The 18,834-nt window shown below is 41.8% G+C and overlaps 1 protein-coding gene across 1 annotated transcript; it reads right to left on the bottom strand.

Moving 5' to 3' along the window:
* znf106a (zinc finger protein 106a) lies at nt 1-18,556 on the bottom strand. Its single transcript, XM_086275230.1, has 22 exons — nt 18,428-18,556; nt 15,703-15,785; nt 15,361-15,422; nt 13,697-13,891; nt 10,831-12,705; nt 10,297-10,741; nt 10,127-10,196; nt 9,870-10,024; nt 9,462-9,522; nt 8,936-9,247; nt 7,753-8,542; nt 7,502-7,542; nt 6,839-6,984; nt 6,603-6,737; nt 6,395-6,511; nt 5,889-6,080; nt 5,623-5,685; nt 5,408-5,527; nt 5,219-5,290; nt 4,466-4,537; nt 4,205-4,351; nt 1-1,482 (listed from the first exon to the last, which is right to left on the bottom strand). The coding sequence occupies exons 2-22, from the start codon at nt 15,754-15,756 to the stop codon at nt 1,426-1,428; spliced, it is 5,181 nt and encodes a 1,726-aa protein (XP_086131356.1). The 5' UTR covers nt 15,757-15,785; nt 18,428-18,556; the 3' UTR covers nt 1-1,425.
* Nucleotides 18,557-18,834: the final 278 nt, after the last annotated feature.

Raw genomic sequence — 18,834 nt, forward strand, 5'->3', positions numbered from 1 at the left:
TTTTTTCTGATGTTGCAAACATTTTTATTAACTTTCTCTTTCTTAAAAAACATCTCATAACTTTGATAACAACAGAAAAACTTGAAGAAACTCAGGAATGCCAGGTAAGAGGTGACGCGCACGCTTTTCTCGATCATAAATAACGAGTGAGAACGTCAGGTTAACTCGGCTAAGGGCAAATCCTCAAAATAAAGAAGAAAAAGAAAGAAAGATAACGCAACCCGGAGAGCTGCAACCTTCAAACCAAGTCTGCCAAAGAGAGCAACAGCTGGGCTTTTAACAGAAGATTTAGTCACCTGTTTTCAAGAGGTTGAGGTATGGCATGGGAGATGAATCCAAAATCTTCTCTTCGAAATCTTCCATCGAACACCTCCTCTAAACATCCGTTATCTCCACACTTTATTAGACAACTGTGGAAAACAAATACAGCTCCGGTGCCTTCTGCTTGATTCTCCAAATACAAAATAAATCCACAAGAATGTGACATAAAAACAGCACCTCACACTCACGCTTGGAAAACAAGGTTCGCCGGACAGGGTTAAACACTCTGCCGACAACAACGAGGAAATAATCCACACAGATTAGCACACATACTTCACATCTTGGTTCTGTTTTCACAGCAAATGTCAATTCTCAAAGGACAAATCCTTCAACACAGTCCCTATTAACGCACTAATCACCTGACTGAGCAACAACAAATAAATAAATGTAATCCTAAACGACCCAACGAGATTGTAAGAACTTGAGTTTTTTTATTTTTAGAAAATAAAAACCAAACATTAAATACATCAATCTTCAATTAAATTCCCTCAAAACAAATAATCACACTGTTAAACGCAGCCTCAAAGACAACACCACGAATTTCCAAAAACTTTAAATCGCTCATTGTCATAAGTGGTAACTTTAATTTAAAAAAAACACACTACAGGTTGCTCAACGTGACACGCAACAACTGCACAACAACGATAAAAACATCTCTTAACCCATGCCATATTGTAGCCAACCAATCTGGAAGACGATAACTGCTTTTTGTTGGCGTTTCATCGGAAAAGCGTGGCAACTCCCTTAGATACCGGCTACGCTGAAGTTTCTTCAATAAACAAAAGTCACGTGTTTCTTTGTCTTTCTTTGGTCATTGACAAGAAGAAGTAATGGTCAGACTAAAAAAGGGGAAGGTGTGTTTTGTAGAAAGTTTAAAAAAAACATAACAGCACAACCAACCCTCCTTTTTTGTAACTGTATTATGGTTGGATTCCAACATAAAGGATGGACTTGTCAGACGCCACTCGCCAGGCTCGACGAGAGCGCTGCTAAGGGTAAGTGGGTCCCAAGAGCGTGCCTCCCAATATGGGAGGGTAACATTAGGGTAAAGGTTACAAGAAAGGAGAGAAGTCTCAGGGAGAAACGGCATTCCCACCAGAAGCTTTAAGGCTCCACTTCAGTGTCCTCCTCAGCATGTTTCTGCATGTGCATCAGCATTCCCTGCAACACACAAAGTCACAGCCTCTAAATCAGCTTCTAAAACTTGTATGTACTCAACCAAAGCATATGTAAGCGTTTATATAATAGGAGGTTATATTAAAATGCATATTTACACAGCATCACTCATTAAATATGAAGTTCCTGCTATGTATTGCTTTAGAATCATTTATAGATTCTAACAGGACATGATTTGTTTTTACACTTTATTCGTGACAGGTTGTTATGGTCCTCTTATGGTCGCTCAGCTCCATATTTATTAAAATAGCATAAATTAGCTTTGCTGGATTTGCAGTTGAAAGTTTATATTATAGTGGGCCTTGGTGTTTCACCGTCTGACTGAAACAAGCTATTTTAAATCTATCTGTCTACTGATTGGCTGCTACTAGCAGACAGGAGTTTTTCCTGTTTGACATGAGCATTTTAGAGCTTTTGGGCCATAAAGATGATCTGCATATAGAGCTGGGCGATATGAGATTTTTTCATATCACGATATGTTTTTTTCATTTCAGGCGATAACGATATCTATCACGATATAAGCCAAATAACTATATTTGTAAGATTTAAATGTGCCGTTGCTCACAAGTAAAATGTGAAATAATCAGCAGCTTGTTTTTATTTAAATATTTATTTCTCATAATAAGTTCAACAGGGTAGATGTACTTAAGGAACATGAGACTTTTTCAGATAAATAAAGGCAAATATTGCAAACTACACAAAAGGCAGCCGCTAAAGCGTTTAAGTTTCAAAATAGAACAAACGAAACAGACTAAATTGTCAATTCCACTTAGAAACAAAATATTAATTCTAAAAATAAATCTTAGTTTGTTTTACAGAAGAACAGACAAAACTGACTAACTTTTGTCAATATCAAATAAACTGAGAACTAAAAGGAAATTCTCAATCTCTCCTTGTTGTATAGCTGAGCTTTTCAAACAGTTTTAACAGTTACTTTAGTCTGACGAAAGCCGAATGACGAATTAGCGCTTCCAGTCAGAGACTGAGGCTACGTCCACACGTACACGGGTATTTTTGAAAACTGAGATTTTCCGTTTTCGTTTTAAAAAATAATCCCGTCCACACATAAAGGCAGAAATGAAGGAAAAAGCTGCTATGAACATGCCAAAGCAGCAGGTGGCGCTAGATTCCTAACCGTGCAGAAATGTTGGCCAATCAGAAGTCTAGAAGCCTCGGTGGGAAAAAGTAAACAAAGCTGCGGCATAGAAGCAGAACCGAGTCGTATGTGTGGAGGGACAGTAACTGTGTGTATATGTAAGCATTTAAACACTGCAGAGAGTAGAATTAACAGTATTGTAGAAATTCATTTCACCGAAACAATAACGTGGCGCACAGTGTGACGCATGCACCAGTTTATTGTATTTCCAGACTTGCTTTCGGCACAATTTACAGTGTACGCTACTCTGTTTTTTTGTCAGACTTGAAATAGCCGAAATACCTTCACACTACGGAACTTCTTTGGCTCTTCTGTTCGACAATCTCTCCGGCATTGGAACCATCATCTGTTTTCTCTTCGGTCACGCTCGGTTGATTTTTCTAGTCGGCACACTCATTTCCTCCATTACGCGCTGGCTCCATTACCCGCTGGCTGCTTCCCAAACAAACACACGTGCGGCTTGGCACTTGTGCTGTACGTAACAAGTCACGCGACGTGACGCTGCGGCTGTGATTGGTTCGGCTCTGCGCTACCTAATTTGGATTGGCTGACCTTTTTTTTTTTTTTTTTTTAAGAGGACAAGAGCGGCGAGGTCTATCGCGATAGCTTAATTTCTCTATCGAGTAAAAGTTATATCGCGATACATATCGTTATCGTTCTATCGCCCAGCTCTATCTGCATATATGTCGAAATGAAGATTTGAAATTTGGGCTATGTTTAATATAAGTATCCTTATTGTATCAGTACACACAGTCAAGCAAAAAACAAAGTACACTCTTACTGCTTCCACGGGAATTAAGAGGGTAAGCAGCAGCCAGGTGCTGCTAATCAAATGTACCCAATTAACTAATCATCTGTAAATAAATAAATAAAACCACCTCTAATAAAAGTTGATGCTTTGTGTGTCTGCTGGTCTGAAGCATTCAGGTGTTTTTGAATGACTGGGTGCCCGAGCAAACACACCCCAAGGTCAGATCGTGCAATACTTACAGAAATTGGAAAAAACCCAACAGCTACATTTCAGAGTCTACGGCCTTAGTTAGCATGTAATAGGTTAAAGTTCATGACAGTTGCTTGGAGGGACTGCCAGGAGAAAGCCTATTCTCTCTAAAAGAAAGGTTTTCAAATGTTTATCTGAACAAACCACAAGACGTCTTGAACAATGTTAACTTTGGACAGACCAGACCAAAGTGCAGATGTTTGCCCATAATGCATAGCACCACATTTGGTGAAAAACAAACACAGCATATCAGCTGAAACACCGACTGTCAAACACGGTGGTGGAGCGGAGTCACAGGGCTGAGCATTAACTCTTCTGAGTTTTGCAACAATCCAGTCAAAGTCCAGACCTCAACCTCACTGAAATGCTGTGGTGGAGCCTTAAGAAAGCTGTGCATACCTCAATGAACTAAGCAACGTTATTAGGAAGAGCAGGGCAACAATAAGAAAAAAAATATTAATGGCTCATTATGGAGAATAAATGACTTTGACTGCATCTGTCCAAAAAGAAAGAAAATGTTGGGTGTTGAGTTCTGTTGAATGTGTTTATACCTGCTTGGAGGTGTTGCGCGCAGAGAAAAACGCTTCACAGTTTTTCCAGCGGCACTTGAGCGTCTGAAAGTTGCCACTGGTGTGGTCGTTGATCAGGTGCTGCCGCAGATGCTCTATCAACCCAAAGACCAGTGAACAGCCATGCCACTGGAAACACAAAACGCCAATAACCAAACAAAATGAGAAGCTCAGAAGGAAAAGACGGGACTGGAACACAACTTATCCATAAATTTCTCAGCATTGCTCCATGACACGTCTTACCCAGCAGCGGTAGTTTTGCATTAGGTTCAGCTTCACTGCCTGCACGCTGCCATCATAGCAACCCGTGTAGATCTGAAACACACAAAATTAGAGTTAGGATTTAGCCTTCTGAGATATAACACAGACAATTTTATGAAAAGAGATGTCTTGTAGAAAGCCAATCGCTCTCAATCATCACTTAGGACCCAGTAGAGGTGTGTGACAACATTAAAGCTTAGAAATTCCTCATATCAGCAATGAAACTTTACAATTTTCATTCATTCATTCATTCATTCATTCGCTTCCGCTTATCCTTTTCAGGGTCGCGGGGGGCGCTGGAGCCTATCCCAGCTGTCATAGGGCGAGAGGCAGGGTACACCCTGGACAGGTCGCCAGTCTGTCGCAGGGCCAACACACAGGGACAGACAACCATTCGCACTCACTTGCACATTCACACCTAGTGGCAATTTGGATTAATCAATTAACCTATCCCCACAAGCTGCATGTCTTTGGACGGTGGGAGGAAGCCGGAGTACCCGGAGGGAACCCACGCAAACACGGGGAGAACATGCAAACTCCACACAGAAAGACCCCGGCCTGATGTTGGAATTGAACTCAGTACCTTCTTGCTGTGTGGCAACAGTGCTAACCACCGTGCCACCGTGCTGCCCACTTTACAATTTGTTTTTCAAAAATATTCTGTATGAGAACCAAATAGATGAGTTATTAAGTCATAACTGGTGTCTAAACAACACTTGAAATAGCACGTCTCACCATGTTCTTGTGGATAGCCATGCACATCACCATGTCCTTGTGTCCTCCGTAGACCTGCAGTTGGTCATGAGTCTGTGGAGAGAGCGTGCTTTCAGATTTTCTTGTGCAATGGCATGTCAATATTAAATAAATAAAGAAATTCATGAGCAGTTTATGTTATTAAAAGACAGATGGTGTGACGATGCTAACCTGCAGGTCGTAGACACGGACCAGTTTGTCCAGGCAGGCGGTCACCATCACTTTCCCCAGGATGGCCACTACTGTAACAGCATGACTGTGGCCCTTATAAACCCGCACAAGCTCACCTGTCTGTGACAAAGTAAGAAAATAATCATTTCACATGGCTTCTTTTTCAAATGGTGAATAACTGAAATTAAAGACGCAAAACTGTAACAGCGACTCACATGGATGTTGTGTGCGTAGACACACTGATCACTGGATCCACTGAATACCAGATCATTGACCACCTGGGAAAAAGCAGCAGAAGAGAAGACACACTCACAAAAGACACAAATTTGCATACAAACATAGATAATCTGTGTATTATATTTTTTAACAGTACAAAACATCAAGGTTTATAACATGCCATCCTGTCATTGTTGTCTTGAATATCATGAAATTTACTCCAGCAGTAATGCAGTTGCTTTGTTGAAGCTCAGATGTAATCTACCTTCATGCAGAGCACAGTTTTGGTGTGTCCCTCCAGAGTGCGCAGCAGCAGTCCGTTCTTGGCGTCTCTCACACTGATGGTGTTGTCGTAGGAGCCCACCAGCAGGATCCTCCTGGCTCCCTCCTGTGATGAGGCCAGACAGCTCACGGCCCGCGGCCCGTGGCACTCAAACACGTCCATCTGCTTGTTTGTCTAGACAAACAATTGCAAAATGAACATCAAGCGAAGCACACTTCACGATGATGATTCTTCTTTCTATCATTGCAGAAACAAGTAGCTGCAAAACCTTTTCATTTAAGGGCACACTTAAAGTCAGTAATATGTGCAAACTACTCGAGGTATGTGATTTAACACTGATGGGGCTGCATTTTCTGTCACATATAGGAGAATGTACAAGCACTGTGGCAGCATTTTTAGCTCAACACATTGGCCGTTTCCACATTATTTCTTAATTGCTTCCAATGCCATTATTTTAGAGACATTCCTGCTTGTGCTTAATTTTTCACCTTAAGGTTAAAGGTCACCACTGTGCCATTCGCCAGACCAGCATACAAAGTTTTCCAACGGCTGTGGAGGCAGAGGACTCGATCAGACAGAGAGAACTGCTGCTCGAGTTCCCGTGTCTGTGGACAAGAGCAAAATACAGAGTGTCAATAATCCAATGTTGCTGTGACACTAACATATGGCAGTTTAAGTAAAAGGCCTGTGATTTACCCTGAGGCTGTAGCAGCGTATGATCTGGTCACTGGAACCAGAATAAAGGCGATGATGCAGGCTTGGAGCCGCTGAGACCAACAGGCAGCTCACTTTGGAGCTGTGACCCTCGAACGTACCAACGCATTTATGACTCTACGACAAAATTTAAGAAAAGCAAAGTTGCAACGTTGTTCCATAATAGATATTCAGGCACATCCTGGCAAATAGCAGCAGTTATTTCATTCACAACTCACCACCAAGTCAAAGGCTTTGACGGTTCGATCTCCTGAGCACGTGTACAACAGGCCGTTGTGGATGTGCATGGCGTTCACCGCCTCCTGGTGGCCCTCAAACAGCCCGTCAGTGGGCATCTCATCTTCACCATGGTCAGATGATGCATCTGGAAAATACAAACATGAAGGAAAATTTTTAAAAATCAAACACACAGTGAGGAAACTGACATAAATGATCTTACAGCAGGTACATCCACTCATAAGGGGCCTGTCCAGATCATTTTAACATTTCTAATTCAAAAGATGGATCCAATTATGTGGTTCTTTACAGAAAAAAAAAGTTTACAAAGCATCGTATTTGTGTATGTGTGTCTTCTAGTAGTTATCTCTGCATACTCATGCATGCCCTCAGATAACACCTCTATGAATACTTTGCCCATAAAAAGTAAATTGGGCACACTGGAATCTATTTTTATTTGGTGAGTGTGATATTCATAACATAGAAATATTACTACTTACTACTATTACTACTACTGTTTGTACGTTTATGTGTATTTAAGGCTATCTCACTCCTAACATAACTATTTCTGTCACTTATAATGTGAACAATACAAGTACAAACTATGTTTGGTTAAGTATGACCCAACTTTAATCATAGCGACTGCTCTCCAGAGATGAACGTACCTGATGAGTTCTTGGGCAAAGTGATGGCAAATGGCATGTCACTGTTGAGAGAAAAGTTAGAGTTTAATCTAAAAGTTTGTTCTTATGAAATCTGACCTTTCTGAAACCCAGTTGTGCATCTTATAATTTAGGAAAAAAGTGTATTTTGCAATTAGCTTTTTTTAAATCCCACTTAAGTCTTTAAGTCTGTAGAAACAAGTATTTTTGCTCATATGAGTTCACACTGAGCTGAAATTGCGACAGCGACTCACCTCTCAGATGATTTACACAAATCCATGTCACTGGTGGAGGAGACCTCGTTGCAGGCCAGGCTCCGTGGCTCAGGACTGGAGGAGTCTGCGATTGGGGCTGGAGGGGGGATTTGAACTTGAACATTCACTTGGGGCTGCTGTCCGGCAACAGTGACCTCCATGCTTTCCTCTGAATCCAAGTTCACCATAATATCAGCGGTGGCCTCATGAGGAAGCTCTGCTGGGGACTTCTGCTCTGCCTTCTCTAATTTGGCACTTGGAAACAGCATCTTGAGTGGCTTCTTATCACCCTCTATGTTCATGTCACCCTCTCTGTCTTCTGTAGGGAGACTGGACGTACTGACCTGAGAGCCTCCGCTAGGTCTCCTACGCGTTCGGGGGCATCTCGGCCGTGAGGCCTCTTCATCCATCTCAGTGTCACTGCTTTCAAACTGCTCTGTCCCCTGAGCCTTCTTCAATGCCTTCCTCTTCTTCAGCTTCCTCACGCGCTTTCCAGTCCTCAGCTCTGATGGAGAGGCAGGGATATTAAGGATTGAGGGGGCTAAAGGGGATTTAAAGGATGGGATGTCTGCAGAGTCATTAACCTCACAGTCTCTAATGGGTAATAGAGGCTTAAGGGGGCTTTTTGTGTCAGCTAAAGAGGTGAGACTGTTCCTTGCTGTCTGTATGGCTTTTTCCGTTGTCTCAATAAGCGTTAGCGACTTCTCCTTGGAGTCTGCAGGCTCTCTAAAGTTCGACGGGTACAGCTCAGGGTGTCTTTCAGGGGAAGCCTGGAAGTTGACGGCGAAATCTGCAACAAGCAGCACAAATAACCCAAAATTGTCTGTTACTTTATTTAGTAAAATCTCCTACGTAACAATATCCTTTTATTCAAGTAATACAAATAACACATGATGGACTCTTCCAAACAGTATGTGTAAAAACTTGTAAAGATTAGATTCACATGCAGTATTTCTCATGATAAACACACTGTGTCCAGAATGCTTGTAAAATATTTGCAAAGCTGATTTTTGTATTGTGTTTAGTTTAGTGACATAAAAACCTTTTAACGCTTTTTACTTTTTGTTGGTCTTTTAGACATCTAGGTGAGCTCATTGATCAGTGAGAGAGATCACTGATCACAGTGATCAATGAGATGTAAGATCTGGGATGCTGTTTTAGGGTCTGGGAAAAGCAATGTTACCTGGTGAGGAGGCTCTGGCAGGAGTGACCGGCAGCTCCGGGGTGGTGCTGTGAGCACAGTTGGTCAAAGCGTCCGCAAGGTCCGGCTCTGAGCTGATATGAACAGGGGACAGGGGCTCCTGCTTGATAGCTACAGACATCAAGGGAAGGCTGGAGGAGGGGGGAGAGCCACACTCTGCAGCACGATTGGGACTGTGGACAGCAGTTTCCACAAGAGAGGAAAGTGTGACAGAGGAGGGCACGTGTGCCTCAGTTTCAAATGTATCCATCTTTTCTTCTTTCAGTTTGATCTGAGGTGCTTCCTCCATCGTACCTGTATAAAAAGAAATCCATGATTAAAAAGCTTATTCCACCAATCATAGCTTCTTCTGTAAACTATATTTGTTCCATTACTGCTACAAATATAATAAACTTATTTTTAACTATAGTAGAATACGAACTGGCTTTTAATTGAATCTAGTGTGTAGTAATTTGTAGTAATAGACATTTGGTACAAGTGACCAAATGTATTTTGCACATGTTTTTACCTTGCATCCCTTTTAGTAACTCAATGCGCTTGTTTCTTAAGGTGCTCATCTCTACAATCATCTGTGAAAGACAAAGCCATACAAAACAATGGTTAGGCAGGGAACATGTTATCTTCAAAGACAAACTGCATAGAAAGTATAAATCCTAACGTTAATCCCTAACTTTTAGAAGTAAATTAAATTCACATGGAACGCAAGACCATCGTTTAAATAGTGAGACTTGGGGTTATATATTAATGTGAAGTAGCTGGCAAGACAACAAAATGCTTGCCAACACAAACTCTCTGTGAGTCCTTAGGTGTAGGCCCTTTTTGTTATAATGCGTTGGCATTAGACACTAAACACCTAAAAGCACGTAACTGTGCGGAGAGAGAGTTTTTGAATAATAGAGTTCAGCTGTGTGCAGACCTGCTGTTTAACCACCATGAGACGCTGCACTTCCATGTAGGCGGCCTCCAGCGCAGCCCGGGCCTGGATCAGGCTGGTGTCCACAGTCTGCAGGGAGCGACTGAGCTCGTCCTCCCGCAGAGACACTGCCAACAGCTGGTCAATGTGCGAACGTTCTGCAGCAAGCCCAAAACACAGATGTGAAACACAAGCAGCTAAACCATGACAGGAAAATGAATTATAACCCCAGAGATTCTTGGTTTTTTTAGCCTACTAACCTCTTTTCGATTTGACCTTCTGTCTTTTGCTATTATGTTCTATGCATGAAGACTCTGTACTCAGAGCGTCCTACAGAGAAGAAAGAAAGCAGTCACGATGACATATTCTGCTTGTCCTTTCAAAAAACAAATACACAAATAAAAATGAGAACACCGTTTCCTAAGCTCACCCCGGCTGCTCTCCGCCTCTTTGCTGTTCCCAGACCATCGCACTGCTCCGTCCCTGAACTGCTGTCCCCGAGCACTGAGTCAGACCGCTGGAGGGCTGTCTGGTTCTGAGCTTTGGCCTCGAGATGAACGAGCATCTGTCCAACCTCTGGCTGAGACTGACAGTCTTGATTTCCTAGAGAAGACTTGCGATTTGGATTAACTGTAGATCCCTGCTGCTCTGAGTTGAAGCTTTCTCTCTGTGAGGTTTCCTTTGATATATGGGATGTAAAGAGGTTGTGCGTGGACGCAGGAGCGAGGCTACTCTCTGATAAGGAGCGTTTTCGTGAGGGGCCCTGGTAAGAGACGTCCATCAATGACTCCCACTGGAAACCCTCCAGCAGCGGTATGTCACCCTCCTCTTGGCTCTGGTACTCCTGCTCATATGAAACCATCTCAATGCCAAACCTGAAAGACAGAACATAAACTTGTATTAACTGAAATCAAATCAAAATCAAAATGTATTTAAAAATTTAAAGATGAGATTATAATTTCACCTTGGCATGCCTTTTCCTTTGTCTTGTTTCTTCCTGACCTCGTGATACACCTGTTCCCAGTTAACATTGCGCCGAGACCCAGAGGAGCTGATGAGCTGCCGCACAGTTGGCTTGAGCCCTGAATCCTTTTCGGTGTCGCTTCTCCGCGACTCGTTCACATTACGCACCCGTCTGGCAATGTTCAGGTTGGGCTCGTGGCCGACTGCTTTGCTCTTGGAGCTGATATGTTTGGTGAGGTCACGTTTTAAAACTGGAGGCAGGTCAAGTTTGGACAGACTTGATGCATGAGTCTGTGCGTCACCACTTCTGGAGGTGTCACTCTCTGAGCTCTGCCCTGCCTCACTGACCTGCATGGCCTCATCTGCAACAACTGAGCAGCTTTGCTTTTCCACTTTCTTATTGTTCTCCTCGTATTCCCTGCCTGATTCTGCCAGCTTGGAGGTCTCCACAGTAGAGGTGCTAACTTGCAGTGACTGGAGAAACTGACTGCTGTCTGAAGATGTCAAAGCAAGCTTTTCTGACCCAACTGGATCAGGTAACACTGATTTTACTGCATTCTGCCTGCAGCTGATCTCTTTGTTCACTCCAGTCTGACTCTGTACCTGATTCGTTTGCGGCTCCTCGACACTGTGCTGTGTCATTTCCACTTTTACGTTATTACCAAATGTATTTAAAGAGCCCTTCTTTTCTAACACAATTTGTTTGGCATGCTTAACTGATTCTGGGAGCTTCTGTTGCCGTGATTGAAAGGACCCAGTCAGTGAAGCCTTGACTTCACTCTGGATTCCAGTTGGTTTTGATTGCACTTGAGCCTGACTGGGGATCTTGCTGAGATGAGCCACACTGCTGATTCCAGGAGCTGAGGACATTTTCCGATCTAGCAATGACTTATTTGCATTCTGATTGTACCAATTAGACGCTGAATTCTGGTGGCCATCTCTCTGTGAACTGCTGCTTCTACTGCTACTCCCATCTCTAGGTTTGACTGCAGGGTTTGTTTTGTGCCTCCCTTTTTCTTCCAGTCTACTTAAAGGCAAAAGACTTGATTCCTTTTCAGATTGTGACTGGCTGTTAAAACCAGTGGCTTCCGGTGCTTTGTTTTGAGGTTTGGGGGCTCTTGGGTATTCCTCAGATGATTTTGGACCGGTATCTTTATGTGGCACAGACTCTAAACCCTTCACAGGATAGGGTGACCAGCGACAGGATTTGTCAATCTTCGGATTGCTGCCCAAAGTCTTAGAGCTTTTACTGCTATTAATATCAGATTCTGCTGGTTGGCCATCCCCCTTCTGTAGCCCAGCACTGGCCTGACCTGGTTGGTCATTACCTGTATTCTGAAACTGATTCACAGCCTGGGCCAAAGAGACAGGGGGAGGTGGATACATACGAGGAGCCTCCAAAAAGCTCATGTGCCGGTTCTTTTGAGTGTACTGGGAAATATTGTTTTGCCCATAGAGCCCATTTCTACTGCCTCCGTTGCTGAGCCACGGAAATCGATTTTCATTTTTGCCAGGAAATGCACAATGACCCCACGTCTTGTTGCTTCGAGCTTCCTGACTATCTGAGCTTCTACCAGCAAACTCTCCAGATGCCCACCTCTCTAAGTTGGGGGGCTCCTGAGCATGCCAGGTGGCGCTCTTCCCCTGTTTCCTCTGGTTCCAGGGTTGTATCTCCCCTGCTTTGGAGTCATACTGGTTGCTTTTGTACCAAGTCCTGTGGTGACTAGACCCACCGAATCCCTGTCCCGGCTGCTGCCAGCCACGCTGCAAGGAGTAACGCTCTTTAGCTTCCTTTAACCTCTGCTGAAACGCCTCCTTTCTCCTTTTATCCTCTTCATCTTTTGCTAGCTTTGCAGCAGCAGCTTCCTTCTCTTTTCTGGAAATAACAGTAATATAAATGAAATACAAGCAAATATTTACAGCTGCCCTTACATCCAACTTGCAACATTCAAAACAAAAAGTAATAATATATGAGGCATTAACACAAAATGAGAGAAAGAACTAAACTTAGAAATACGTGAGGAGGATTGCCGCTCTGTGTGGGTGATACAATACACACTGTCAAGCTTAAAGAAGAAGAGTGAATTTGGATGGAAAATTTCGATTGTTTTAACTTTTTTTTTATTAGACTTCACATCAAAAGCAAATAATCCCACCTACAGGTTTGCCATAATAATTTCAAAAGTTTGTTTGACGCTGAAAGTCATTATTAGAGCAATTCATTTGCTTTAAATTAAAAACGCATTAATAAAATTATGATTTCAGAGAGTCTTCCTGACAATTACATGCACCAACCAGCAGAGGGAAAATGTCTGGTATGTGACAAATTGACAGCGTTTTCCTTCACATATCTTCATATGGATCAGCAATCACACATTATTATAAGGTATTTTGGGGGATTATACCAAATATGCATAGAAAAGACTCATTTGAAGAAATAGTCTAATAGTGCAATTAGTGTGACATTTTAGTTTTGGCTTAAAAAAACATGAATTTTAGAAATTAAAGTACAAAAAAGGGCTGAAGTGAAGGTTTTTGTGTTTTACTCTTTAATAAAAGCATCAAACTGCTTGTGTCTGAACCCTGTATGTGCAGTCATGCTTTTTTTATAGCCTTCAGTCCTGACATACGACTCCAGCTGCAGCATAATGTGAAGCTGTGGCTAAAAGAGGCCTCTGAGCACCACTGAGCAAAATGTGACTATACATGGTGTATATACACACACACATACACAAGCTTGTAAGGTATCACTATTTAAATCATAAAAGCTTCATAAAAGTCATCTGTGACTCTCCTGGAGACTTTTGATTTAAAATCCTAGACAACATTTTGTGTTTAAACCAAACGAGTAGCTATTTTTCTTTTACCTGATCTTCTCTTTTCTCTTTTCAATCAAGTCCACCAATTCCTGATCGAAGTAGTCTTCTTCATGGTCGAGCCCAGGAGGCTTCTGGTCAGCAGCCTCCACATTCTGCTTGTGCATGGGGCTGGAAATGTGGCTGGCATAATCAGTCAGACTCACCACCTTCACCTTACAGACTCTGCACTCATGTCCGCAGTCCCTGGGGAGGGAAGGAGAGAGCGGATGTTCAATCGTTCCTTCGGGCATTGCGCTAAACTTGTCTGGTTCGGTTTTCCTGCCTGGAGAGCTCGCAAATATATATTCTGGCTCTACTTTCTGTTACTTTAAAGTCTTCATAAAATCAGGAAAGGAGAATACTCTACAATCCTTGAAAATATTACTTGTCCAAATTCTCTATCCGTTACAGATCAGGAGGTCGCTAACTTAGAATTTTATCTCATAAAAAATAATCGTTATCATCCTGATCGTGTTCTCCTTTCTTCAGCAGGCCATGGGTGGCAGGGTGAGGGCAGGAAGAGGAGCAGCAAGGCTGGACTCAGGCAGCATGCTAATCTAGCTGTCCCGCTTATGTCCAGCCAAGCAGTGCAGCACTGGGACGCGTGGAGGGGAGAGTAGCCCGGCGTCTGCAGCCTAGTGCGCCCTCATGATGGTGTCCGCTGCGCTCTGAGACTCTACAGAAGGCAATGTCTGTATATGACCTCACTCTGTGTTCCATGAGCCAGGACCCAGCCCCCTCTCAGGCCAGCATGTGTTATTAGCACAGGCCTGTGGATTGTACCGACCAATCCAATGCACAGCCTGTGTAACTGGAGCTGTGTGCAGCTGCTTCTAGCCTCCACTTCAAAACCTCTCCCAAGTATGCCATCCTGTGATTCTGATAGGGGCAGTGACTTTTCTGGCTCCTTCTCAACTTCTTTTTCAAATCTGTGTCATGGCATGCTGCCTTTTTGTGACCTCTCGTGCAGCTGGCACACAACTAATCAATATTTTTTCAAGTATTATTCGTCAGCTGCAGAAACAGTGCTGAAAATGCAATCTGTGGGTTAGCTTAACCTCACAAAAAAAAACTGTAACAAGCTGGAGCTAAATTTAAGTTTATTGTTGCCGTCATATTCCTACACAGGTGCTTTTCAAATAAATCTTCACACATTCTTTTCTTTAAAAAATACTAATATTCAGCTTTAGGTGATGAACACAATAAGATTTCATCTTTGCACATCAACAGCATGAAATTCCAGTAACTGAAACAGAGTTAGCTCCTCTAGAGATTCTTCCATCTCAGCGACAGAGCCACATGCTTTTAGTAATCTACATGCGAGTCACAAGATAGCCAGTTGCCTTCTAACGGTCATGCCTGTTGTTCCGGAGAGATTGTGTCTAAATATATGTGGTACAGTTGAGACAGCTGCCCCTATATCCACTTGCTCGATTACTGTGTACACGTGCCCGTGTGCACACGTGCCTCATGACCTAAATAATCTGGGCAAAAGTCTTGTGAAGCCAGTATTTTTGTGAAGCCAGTATTAAACAGGACGCAATAACCTGAACCTTTTCAGTATTGCATGAAAGTCACGAGTCATGTAATGAAATCAAACACCTTTTTTTGTTACGTACGTTTCAATTTATCTTTAAATAAATGTAACAAAATAAAGAAAGAAAAAAACTCACCGGCCTTTAAGGTTCTCCAGCTCACGGTGGTGGAGCATGCTTCTCGTGTGCTCATCCATCTCCTGCAGGTACATATTCATAATAAAACATTTTTTAAGGCGAGGTACAGAGAAACACATCAAAACACGTAGTTTTAGTTTAGTCAGGCAGTAAAAAGCCCCTCATATCTCATAGGTGGTTAAAAATAGGTATAATAAACCTAACTACAAGTATCTTTAATCAGAACCTTGCACACCTGAGAGTGTAGATACATGCCACGGTGATCAAATACTTATCATTATTTACTTTGTTTTTAAAGTGTCGACATATTTATAGTGTAAATCAAATTTCTGGGTCAGTTACCTGCTTGGAGACATAGACGGTTTCACAGAGGATGCACTTTCTGTCTCTCGTCATTTCGAACGCAGATGAATCTCAGCCCATTACTGCGGAAAGAGAGAGTGTTGTTTAACTTATGTGACGCCTCCCTGGGTGGATGTACCTGAGTTTTATTTCACAAGAACAATTAATTATGGGCTGTAATAGTGTCCATACTGTATGAAGAAAAGTGACACGTCAACCAACAAAATGAAAAGAACTCAAAGCTTTTTTTTCTTTGAGCAACCACACCTAACTATTCAACAACATGCTTTGGTACCACAGCCCAAATACCAACAAAGTTCAACCTGATCACTAGTCTAATTCCAGTCTGCTGATAGAGCAGCTCTATGGCCAGAAGGCAGAGCGATGTCTGGACGTGTTCAACACTCACAAACAGGGGGAGGAATAAACACTGGCTACAAGTCAACTGCTGGTCAAGGTCTACACCAACACTGCCTGTTTTTAAGAAGGTGACCACATGAAGGATTTTACTTTATCCCCAAAATACTGCTGGTTTATGAATTTGGGGATCCAAAAAATATTCAGAAAAAGAGAGAAAATATGCAGTAGCTCTATTAATGTTTAAATACAACGACAAAATACTAGTATGGAAAAACAAACTACCACCCTGGAAACTGGAAAAACTGGCAGTCAAGCCTTTCTACAAACAATGACAAGTTGAATATTTGAGTGACGAGTGGATAAAGACAAAAACAGTAGGGCAAACCTTGTCTCACACTCACACACACACGGTACAATTCAATTAAAAAGCATTTGGCCTACTTCCTGACTTTCTATTTTTTATTTTTGCATATTTTTCACACTTACATGTTCAGGTCCTGAAGCAGCAAAGCAGCCCCAGACCATCACACTAACACCACCATGCTGGCTTGCTCCCAAGATGTTCATTTTATGAAGTATTGTGGTAGTTTTACATTAGATGTAGCGGGACCCAAACCTTCCAAACAGTTCAACTTTTATTTTATCAGTCCACAGAGTATTTTCCCAAAAGTCTCAGGGATCATCAGGATGATTTTCTATAAGCAAATGTAAGATGAGCCTTTGTGGTGTTTTAGATCAGCGGTGGATCTCTTCCATGTAAGCCATTTTGACCAGTTTCTATCTTATTGTTAAATCATGATCCCACACCTTAACTGAGGCGAGTGAAGCCTGCAGTTCTTTAAATGTTGTTCTTCGTTCTTTTGTCACCTCCTGGATGGTGGTCGATGAGCTCTTGGAATAATTTTGGAAACCCAACTGCCCCTGTGAAGGTTCACCACTATTCCAGATTTCTAATGGTTCTCACAGTGGTTCACTGGAGCCCCAATTGCAGAGAAATGGCTTTGTAATCCTTTCCAGTCAGATGCCAGTGAATTTGACTTTGTTTCTTTAGATCATGGCATCATATATTCCTTTTTGAGATTTTTTTTTAGCCTACCCCACTTTATCAGAGAAATTCTATTTAAATTACCTCTTGATTCAACAGGTTTATGAAACTAAACTCAGCTTTCTGAAAAATGTGATTAATCATAGTTAATTCATGATTCGGAGTGGGTTATTTTTTCACACTAAACCAACTGGGTTTGGACAGCTTTTTCCCCTTAATAAATGAAACCATCATTTAAAAATCACATTTTGTATTTACTTGAGTTATCTTTGTATAATATTATAATTTGTTTGATGATCAGGAAGTATTATGCGATCTCACTTTCTTCGCTTTTACAGCACAATTTCCATTAACACAACTTTCCAACTTTTACCATACAGAAGAAGTGATCAGGTGAAATAGTAAAATAGTGACAGTAAGAATGGATACTCTTGAAGTGCCTTAAAATACCTTTGAAGGGCTATCTTTTAACACATTTATAAAACGCATGAGTGAGCTGCTAATTTTCTAAAGAGCAGCCAGGAGGACAATGTTAGATATCCCGTGAACTTCTGCACAGTTATGTTAGCAGATCAGGCAGCTGTGCTACAATGCTTGAAAACAGGCAGGGGGCAGTTAAAGAAGTTCCATGTCAAGTCAGTTTGTTTACATGCCACAGTTAGGATCTCATCTAACTTAGAAACCACAGAGAACATCTTCTACTGACGTTTCCCCAAGCTCATCACAACAAGGTACTTTATCATCAAAGCTGTGCCAAAATAAATACTTAAAATTCAAATGCACATATGACCAAAGTACTTGGAAATTTTAGTTAGCATGCTAACTTTGTGCAAAAGTTTACCACCAGTCGCATGACATTTTATTATGATGTTATCAAACACACTAAGGTAATAAAAACTTTATAGTAAATGTCAAGCGACAGCTTTATTGCTGTTTTAAACTAGCTTATGGTTAAATAAAGTCCTGGGTCCTTGAGTGTTGTTAGCCTAGCTGTTTCTAGTTGTACAGTTAGCTGGTAAGTATGCAAAAAAGCAAAATAACGTGACTCAAAAACTAGCTTAAATACGAGCTGACCATCCCACTACCAAAGTAATAAAAAATGTTATTACGAATTATGATTATTATTATTCAGCAGAATTTACTTGAACTGTTATTGAAAGCTAAGCTAGTAAGTTAGCGAGCTAGCAACAGCATGATAGCTGCCACATGAACATGCCAGTAATGTCCTTAACTTATTAGCAATTAAAAGGTGATGAGGGAGCCCGACTACAACCGAATGGTTTTACACACTGTAGACACTTAGATGTGACTGATTGCTACCTTCACAACATCCAGATGTGTGTAGGACTACTGCATTTTCTCATCCATCGCTGAAGCTAATAACAACATCCGCCTCCTCGCCGCGCCCCCAAACGGAGCACCAACCCAAGATGCGTTCAGGACCATTTCGGATTCAGGAAACCAGGACGCCACACAGAGACCGAGCAAAAAACAAAAATGTCTAATAGAAAAAAATAACTGTAATGGCACTTTACAAATAAATAAATAAATAAAAATTTAAAAAAAAATTAAATTGCCAGTGCTTTATGCCCATTCCAGCTCCATAATTTTTAAACAACTTTCTGAACAACTCACTGTCATTTAGGATTTAGTCCTTCCCAGGTCTTAGTATTAAATCCCAGATGAACAACTGCTCATGATACAGTACACTGTGGTACTGTTTATTT

Source organism: Aulonocara sp. 'chitande type north' Nkhata Bay, linkage group LG19, assembly GCF_057382095.1.
Source record: "Aulonocara sp. 'chitande type north' Nkhata Bay isolate Kocher_YH1m ecotype deep benthic linkage group LG19, A_spYH_male_GT1.1, whole genome shotgun sequence".
Taxonomy (NCBI): Eukaryota; Metazoa; Chordata; class Actinopteri; order Cichliformes; family Cichlidae; genus Aulonocara; species Aulonocara sp. 'chitande type north' Nkhata Bay.

Coding starts and splice junctions, on each gene's coding strand:
- znf106a (XM_086275230.1), bottom strand. CDS start 15,756: ATGACGAGAGACAGAAAGTGCATCCTCTGTGAAACCGTCTATGTCTCC. Junction 8,543..8,935: donor TGCCAGAGCCTCCTCACCAG/GTAACATTGCTT, acceptor TGCTTGTTGCAG/ATTTCGCCGTCAACTTCCAG. Junction 5,528..5,622: donor TCTACGCACACAACATCCAT/GTGAGTCGCTGT, acceptor ACTTTGTCACAG/ACAGGTGAGCTTGTGCGGGT.